General features: G+C 35.3%; 1 protein-coding gene across 1 annotated transcript; it reads left to right on the top strand.

Annotated features, from left to right (window-relative positions):
* Positions 1–1,426: 1,426 nt before the first annotated feature.
* Positions 1,427–2,731, top strand: DRD5 (dopamine receptor D5). The gene has a single exon (XM_053700895.1). It carries the CDS (start codon positions 1,427–1,429, stop codon positions 2,729–2,731), a length of 1,305 nt encoding a protein of 434 aa, XP_053556870.1.
* The last annotated feature ends 6,948 nt before the right edge of the window (positions 2,732–9,679 follow it).

The following is a 9,679-nucleotide window of genomic DNA, read 5'->3' as shown; positions in this document are numbered from 1 at the left end:
AAGCTTTTATAGTTGTGGCCAACATTGTAATACCTCTTTAATTAAATAAACCATATTGGCTGTAATACCCTTAGAACGTTTAAGTAGCTTGGTGGAAATTACATTTAGCCCTTTAGATTATAAAAACTGTCTTTGACACAGTGTCTCATTTAGCGACCACTTGCATAATACCCACTGGTTTACTGCTAATCTTTATATGCAAAAAAATAAAAACCTCTTAAAGTGTTTCAGGCGCTCTTTACTTTAAATCATTAGAGCCATCTACTGTACTGTAAAGCAATCGTATCTGATCTGTAACACATTTCAGCTGCAAACTGAAAAGATTTTAAATGATATAAAATGATTCATAGAGGCATAAGAAAGAGATCTGGATGAGTACTGAAATTACCAAGTAAATGTAATGGATGATTTGTGATTTACTATACTTTAGTATAATGTTCTGTATTGCATATTAAAATAATAATTTTACAATAATGTAGTCCAAACCTGTTAAAGCTGGTCTGCCAAGAAAGCTCAGCATTGATTTCAGGTTATAGGAAATAAACTGTTTTCAAATTGCAGTCTTAGTAATAATTCAGATGTGGTTTGGTAGAAACTAAAGCTTATTTTACCAGTACAGTTTTAAAGCATTGACTGCAGTACAAAGTTTGCAAACCGCAATCAATGGGTTAAATAATAAACCATCAGAATAGCAGAGCAGATGAGTGAAGCGATTTAGTAGTAGAGGCTGATTGAGACAGACTGTGGGTTTTTTTTCTTTATCTTTTTACTGAGTGGGGTGGAAGGCATTTCTCGCCTAAAGGCACAGATGAGTCTCCTTCATAAATTAGTTGATGCTGGTTACAACTCAAGTGACGTGCAAGCTCTGTCCTGAAGAAATCATATTCTCAGAGCAATGCCACAAGGTAGGTATATATTCATTCTGCACAAGCTGGTGCATTGATTTCTGGGGAGATTAACAGTTTTATGAACTCAGTACATAGCATGGAAGATTACAGCTTGGATTAAAACATAAGATTAAATCATAGACTGTATGCACTGGTCTCTTTATTTTATTTAGTTACAAATATTATTTTTTCATGAAAGAATCCGTTTTTAATATTTTCCTCTAAGATTTGGATCTCTTGCCATAAATAATAATGATGCACAGAGGACAAGGATGTATTCGTTCCAGCTGTGCTTTCTGTCCCAGCTGTGCAGCATTTTACAGCTGTGAGAGCACAGCCCTACAGTCAGTGCTGAGCTTGTGTTGCCAGCACTGTCAGGCAAGAAGGCAACATAACGCAGAGGGCTAGAAGAACAGGGCAGCTTTTCATGGGGACAAATGTGTGGCTGGAGTGCCCCTATCCAGGCGGGCTGTCCTGTGAGCTTGCTGGTATTGCCTTCAGCATTTGGACAGCGCTGAGGCTGCAGGAAGCCTCTAGAGATGCTGATGAACAGCAGCCTGGTCCTTGAAGCGCAACAGAGGAGGGAGCTACTGGCAGGACAGATCGTGACCGGGATCCTTCTCTCTCTCTTGATATTTTGGACCCTCTTCGGTAATATCCTGGTATGTACAGCTGTAACGAGGTTCAGGCACCTTCGAAATAGAGTAACCAACATATTTATAGCGTCGCTAGCAGTATCTGATCTTTTAGTGGCCCTCTTGGTCATGCCTTGGAAAGCTGTAGCAGAGGTGGCAGGTCACTGGCCATTTGGAGCCTTCTGCAACATCTGGGTAGCTTTTGACATCATGTGCTCCACTGCTTCTATCTTGAACCTTTGTGTTATCAGTATGGATCGGTACTGGGCAATCTCCAGCCCTTTTAGATATGAGAGGAAGATGACCCAAAAAGTTGCTTTGTTTATGATCAGCGCTGCCTGGACGTTGTCTGTCTTAATTTCATTTATACCAGTGCAACTTAATTGGCACAGAAATAGTGAGACAATAAGTAATCAGACCACACAAGACTGTGACTCCAGCCTGAATAGGACTTATGCTATCTCCTCCTCCCTTATCAGCTTTTACATCCCTGTAGCCATCATCATAGTGACTTATTATAGAATTTACAAGATTGCTCAGATACAGATCAGGAGGATCTCAATCCTAGAAAGAGCAGCTGAACATGCCCAAAGCTGTAGAAGCAATCAGATAGATTGCAGACACCATCATAACAGTCTAAGAACTTCTATAAAGAAAGAAACGAAAGTTTTAAAAACATTGTCTATCATTGTAGGAGTGTTTGTGTGTTGCTGGTTGCCTTTCTTCATACTGAACTGCATGGTGCCATTTTGTGACAAGACTTCTGGAAATCCAGAGAAGGGGCTTCCTTGCGTTAGTGAGACCACCTTTGACATTTTTGTGTGGTTTGGATGGGCAAATTCGTCTTTGAACCCCATCATATATGCTTTCAACGCTGACTTTCGTAAAGTTTTTTATAGTCTTCTAGGTTGTGGACATTGGTGCTCAAATACACCTGTAGAGACTGTAAACATCAGCAACGAGATTATATCATACAACCAAGATACTATTTTCCATAAGGATATTGTAACTGCGTATGTCAACATGATTCCCAACGTAGTCGATTGTATAGAGGACAACGATGAAACATTTGATCGCATGTCCCAGTTGTCAACATCTGCAAACAATGAGCTTGCTACAGATTCAATATGTGACCTAGACTGTGAGCTGGATATTTCCTTACACAAAATAACCCCCACATTGCCAAAATTACCCAACGGCTTACACTGATTATGTCTGTGTGTGTGTGTGTGTGTGTTTCTGTGTGTGTGCGTTAGTGTTTATGTGTATGTGTATTTGTGTGTGTGTGAGAGAGTGTGCGTGAGTGTTTGTGTATGTGTGGTGTGTGCGTGAGTGTTTCTGTATGTGCATGTGTATGTGTGCGTTTGTATGTGTGTGTGTATATGTGTATGTGTGGTTTGTATGAGTGTGTTTGTATGCATGTGTTTGTGTGTGTGTCTGTATGTTGTGTGTTTTGTATGAGTGTGTTTATGCAAATTAAATTATTTAAATTATTTTTTTAAATGTATTATCACTTGATATTATTTCCACATTGAGCTAAACAGATGTGTCAATCTGACCATTAACAATGTAACTATTAATAATTATTTTACTAGATATCCAAGCAAAATATAACTTCCTAAGTAAAATTAGGACAACATGACTGCTGTATCTTATTCCGAATGTTATACCTACCAAATATTAACAAAAAGGCTATAATGATATCTGAACAGGAGGTCAGAGAATAATTAATTCACTTGCCTGTATACTATGTGCCAAATTAATGTTTGTTATATGTTAAATTGTCCTCTTGTGGGTAAATTATGTATCAATGCATATTTCCCCCAGATTGTAGTGAATCCTCAGAGAACATAATGAATTCCCATGGGTTCTATAGGTCATGCAACATTTGTTCAATCTGTACGCTTGCTATAATGTGACGTATCTGCAGAATGTAACTCAATAAAATAAGGACTTTTCAACCACATGTGGGTGAATTCTGAGGATCAGTGACTTTCTCTCTAGAGAGAATACAATTCCAGTTCCTTCCTAATATGTAGGTTGTTATGGCTTCTCGTTTTTATTCTGTGTTTTATGTTCACTAAAACATTTATACTTTAGTGAAAATTATGCATTGATTAACTGGAAAGCTTTCTCATCACCGGGAATAAGCAGCCCATAATAACGCAAACAATGTGTCATTGGCATCTTATATGCAAAATTTCACTGTTGACTCCTTTTAAAACGATTTTAATGTAAAATTATGTTTGTTGCGTTTTAATAGGATTAAATAATCACACACAGGGTAAAAGTTGTAATAGAAATGATAAAAACAATAGTAAATGCCAGTGGTTTAGTTTTAAGGATTTGTATTGTGTCCTTTAATTATTGACTCCAAAATAGCATACTACAGCAAATTCTCACAGTAGTCCAGCTCTATTTCATTGTTCAACACAGTAATGAACACTACCCAGAGTTAAAAATAGCTTTGGCTATCTAATCCTTTCCATATCTGAAATTACTGGATGTAGAAACCGTAGAATCCCCATGCTGATAGCATTTACAATTAATGGCAATTTATTGGTTGACCACAACCTTATTGATCATTTTTACTACTTGAAAAGACTAATTTGTTTTATTGCGTAAGCAAAAAGAAATCCAATCATCAGTATAATGGTTTGCATTGGATTTTTTCTTTTCCAATTGGGAAAATAAAATCAGAACAGAATGTATAATACATTGTATACTGTATTCATTATTATAAGCCACTTCTTAGAATCTATGTTGTACAACAATTATGGATGTAATATTTAATTAGAGATTTCAACTCATTAGGGGATCTGAGAACATTTGACCGATTGTTGCATTATATTTGTCCCCTACACAATATCATTTTAAGTAAGTGACTTAATCAAGTTTTTTTTTTTTTTTTTATTAAGTATATTAAGAAACAGCAATTGAAGACATATTTTTGGAGGTTTATAATGTAAGGGGCATAATACATAATTATTTGTTAGAACTATTCATTCATTTGTTCAAATCTGTTTAACCTCTGCTAAATGGTTACTAAACACATTGTCAAACTTCTCCCAGCATGATCCGTTTACAATATTCTTCACTCAAGAAACATAAATGCAAATTAGCCAATCAAGGGCAAGATTACAAGTCACATGACAAATCAGTTGCAAAACACTGCACGCTATGGCTTTATCGCATTTGGGGTTGGGCAGCTATTACAAGTTGCAAAATATAGCATAATCTAAACAGCTAAATCGCTTGCGCCTTCATATATTCCCCATAGAAGTCAATGGAGAAGACAAAAAAGAAAAAAAAAAACATACAAAACCCCTAATATGTTGTGCAAAGCCCATGACGTATTCTCCTTTAAAAGTGTACATGAAAATGCGAATATTTCATTTCGAAAATGTTTTTGTAACAGGATATGTTCTATTTATTTCTAAATAAATATTTCTCTATATATGTGATGATTTTTGGACTGATATATCTATTCATAGCGAGATATGTATATGAATATATATCTAGATATCTCAAGATCTATATGCGAATATCGCTTTGAAAATCCCTCTGAGATATTGTTTAATGTGCATAAGATTGTAATGTAAATTTTTTTCACTATCTCCAATGTTAAACTAGTAATCTTTAGAGATTTAGAGCTAGAATACAAGTTAGGCGCAAACATTTTTGCACAAGCAATATCGTCTTTTCGCGAGCAGTTTTTATTGTGCTGATATTACAAGTTGAGCGCAATAGCAATTTACGCTTCAATCCGTACCACAATCTCAAAGCTGTTTTCTGAAACAAAAAATTGTCACAAGACACATAAAAAATACATTACAAAGTACACTTACACTCATAATAACACTGTCTCATAAAAAATATTCAAAACAAGTATTGCACAAAAAAGGTATAAGGGCTCAAAGATATGAGATCTCAGGTGTTAGAGAGAAAAAAAGCTGCCAAAGTACATTAACAGAGATACTATAGATACATTGCTAAAGATGTATTTGTATTTATATAGATATGTTTAGCTATGTATTTACTGTAAATATTTAACATTCCAATGTTCTGCACATAGCAGAATATGTTCTATGTATTTTTAAATATATATTCCTATATATATATATATATATATATATATATATATATACCTATAAATATTCATATATATATATATATATATATATATATATATATATATATATATATATATATATATATATATATATATTATATATATGTATATGTGTGTGTGTAGAAATCAGATATATGTAGAAATATTTATATATATTTATATCAATAGAACATATTCCTTTCGGGTAAGAACATTGGAATTTGAAATATTAATTTTTTCATGTTGGGTTAGCGCAATTACGAAAATGCTATAGTGTTTGCGGGAGAGTGAGTGTTAGTTTTTTTTTCCACATTTTTTTCTCCATTGACTTCTGTGGGGGAATGTGAAAACGTGATCGTGATTTTCAAATTTTGACTTTAAGCATAATTTGTGTTACCGCTGGAGAAAAAACTGTTTACTTTCAACTTGTAATACCAGCGCAACCCGGCTAGCGCAAAAATGAAAATCCTAGATAAATACTGCTCCACTTAATCTAGCCCTTAGGGGGCAGTAGTTTCACCTATTCTATTGTAAACTAAGATAGTGCTGTATAGCGGACATTATTATTTTTTAAAGAGGCACTGAAGTCAAAATTAAATTCTCTTTTTAAATGCAAATATTTTAAAGTACCAACTCCTACTGAGTATGTGCAGTAATCCACTTTGTATATGTATATGAGTCTGTGATTGGCTAATAGGTTTATGATTCAGAGAGATGGCAAATGGAAGGGCATTTTGACATTTGTTAGAAAAAAAATCTACTACTTATTTAAAATACAGTGTAAGTGCTATTTAATTTCCTTTGTATAAATTATACACTTGTTAAAAGTACAGTAAAGTCAAAAATAAAATGTCATGATACAGATAGAGGATGTTATAAACAACTTACTTTTTTTCCTTCTATTATAATTTGCTTCATTTTATTGGCAGCCTTTGTTGAAAAACATGCCTAGGTGGCTTAGGAGCAGAAATGCACTACTGGATTGGTAGATTGGTGGTTGCATATATATGCCTCTTGATCCTGGCTCACTAGATGTGTTCAGACAGCTCCAGGAGTGCATTGCTGCTCCTTAAGCAAAGGATAACAAGAGAATGAAGTAGATTTCATAATAAAAGTATATTGTAAAGTTGTTTAAAATGGTATAGCTTATCTGAATCTTGAAATAACATTTTTGGGTTTAATTTCCCTTTAAGTATGCAATTTAATTGTCCTTTAACAAAGAATAGTGTTTAAATTTATTGGTCTTTGGATTAAAGACATCCAGTGTGTGCAAGTAGTAGAAAGTGTGGGGGGAAGAGCTATGTTCCCTGCTGTCATTTAAAGGGACAGTAAACTCAAAATGTTTTATTTTTTAAAAAGATAGATAATCCCTTTATTACCCATTATCCAGTTTTGCATAACCAACATGGTTATATTAATATGCTTTTAACCTCTGTGATTACCTTGTATCTAAGCCTTTTCTGACAGCCCCCTAATCACATGACTTTTTATTTATTATATATTGACTTGCATTTTAGCTGTGTTGTGCGGAACCCACGGGCCCGAGCACAATGCTATCCATATGGCTTTCATGAATTAGCACTCCCCTGTTGTGAAAAGCTAATAAAAAAGCATGTGATAAGAGGCTGTCTTTAGTGGCGTAGAAACATGCAGAAATTTAGAGGTTTAAAGGTTATAAAGTATATTAATATAACAATGTTGGTTGTGCAAAGCTTGGGAATGGGTAGTAAAGGTATTTTCTATCTTTTAAAAAAAATAACACTTTTGGTGTTGACTGTCTCTTTAACTCTGCCTGCTGCAGCTTCCATCTATAAGTTGCTGTATAATTATACTATGCACACTACTGCAGGTACAGAATGTTTTATGTCTTCATTAAAAGTGGCAAATTTGATAGCAGAACTAAATTACATTTTTTATATTATTTGTAGGGGCAATCCATATAATTAAAGTTTTAACTTCCAGGTCCCTCTAACTGCAGCTCTCTGACAAGGGAAACTGGTTTACACAGAAAAAGGAGAACCTATAACTGACACTTTTAGATGGAACTAATAAAATAAACTATACAGGGAGTGCAGAATTATTAGGCAAGTTGTATTTTTGAGGATTAATTTTATTTTTGAACAACAAACATGTTCTCAATGAACCCAAAAAACTCATTAATATCAAAGCTGAATATTTTTGGAAGTAGTTTTTAGTTTGTTTTTAGTTTTAGCTATTTTAGGGGGATATCTGTGTGTGCAGGTGACTATTACTGTGCATAATTATAATTATTAGGCAACTTAACAAAAAACAAATATATACCCATTTCAATTATTTATTTTTACCAGTGAAACCAATATAACAGCTCAACATTCACAAATATACATTTCTGACATTCAAAAACAAAACAAAAACATATCAGTGACCAATATAGCCACCTTTCTTTGCAAGGACACTCAAAAGCCTGCCATTTATGGATTCTGTCAGTGTTTTGATCTGTTCACCATCAACATTGCGTGCAGCAGCAACCACAGCCTCCCAGACACTGTTCAGAGAGGTGTACTGTTTTCCCTCCTTGTAAATCTCACATTTGATGATGGACCACAGGTTCTCAATGGGGTTCAGATCAGGTGAACAAGGAGGCCATGTCATTAGATTTTCTTCTTTTATACCCTTTTTTGCCAGCCACGCTGTGGAGTACTTGGACGCGTGTGATGGAGCATTGTCCTGCATGAAAATCATGTTTTTCTTGAAGGATGCAGACTTCTTCCTGTACCACTGCTTGCAGAAGGTGTCTTCCAGAAACTGGCAGTAGGACTGGGAGTTGAGCTTGATTCCATCCTCAACCCGAAAAGGCCCCACAAGCTCATCTTTGATGATACCAGCCCAAACCAGTACTCCACCTCCACCTTGCTGGCGTCTGAGTCGGACTGGAGCTCTCTGCCCTTTACTAATCCAGCCACGGGCCCATCCATCTGGCCCATCAAGGCTCACTCTCATTTCATCAGTCCATAAAACCTTAGAAAAATCAGTCTTGAGATATTTCTTGGCCCAGTCTTGACGTATCAGCTTGTGTGTCTTGTTCAGTGGTGGTCGTCTTTCAGCCTTTCTTACCTTGGCCATGTCTCTGAGTATTGCACACCTTGTGCTTTTGGGCACTCCAGTGATGTTGCAGCTCTGAAATATGGCCAAACTGGTGGCAAGTGGCATCTTGGCAGCTGCACGCTTGACTTTTCTCAGTTCATGGGCAGTTATTTTGCGCCTTGGTTTTTCCACACACTTCTTGCAACCATGTTGACTATTTTGAATGAAACTCTTGATTGTTCGATGATCACGCTTCAGAAGCTTTGCAATTTTAAGAGTGCTGCATCCCTCTGCAAGATATCTCACTATTTTTGACTTTTCTGAGCCTGTCAAGTCCTTCTTTTGACCCATTTTGCCAAAGGAAAGGAAGTTGCCTAATAATTATGCACACCTGATATAGGGTGTTGATGTCATTAGACCACACCCCTTCTCATTACAGAGATGCACATCACCTAATATGCTTAATTGGTAGTAGGCTTTCGAGCATATACAGCTTGGAGTAAGACAACATGCATAAAGAGGATGATGTGGTCAAAATACTCATTTGCCTAATAATTCTGCACTCCCTGTATATATGCTATAAAAAGTAATAGAGAGCTAATGTATAAATGATACACTATACTGCTGCTATATATTACATTTTTAATCCTTTTAGCAAATATTAAAAAATAAATGCAAATGTTCTTCATACAAGAATATTAAACAACAACGATTTCTTTTGACCTTAAAGGATTTTACTGCTTTTATGTTCCCATTGATTGTTTAACTTGATACATGCCCACGTCAGTTGCTACCTCATAATAGATACTGTATTATTTTCACTGCTTTATGTGAAGTGACCTTACACATCTGAGTTGTACAATGCTAAAGTGCAGAAAATGTAAATAAGTCTGTTTATTGTTTACATAAACTCCATCTGCTATCTATGTCTCTTCATTTCTTTATTGTATATTAAATATAGCTTTACACAGACAAAAACAAGT

Source organism: Bombina bombina, chromosome 2 (assembly GCF_027579735.1).
Source record: "Bombina bombina isolate aBomBom1 chromosome 2, aBomBom1.pri, whole genome shotgun sequence".
NCBI classification, from domain to species: domain Eukaryota; kingdom Metazoa; phylum Chordata; class Amphibia; order Anura; family Bombinatoridae; genus Bombina; species Bombina bombina.
The sequence above is the reverse complement of the archived record's forward strand: the minus strand, read 5'-3'. Positions and strand labels throughout refer to the sequence as shown.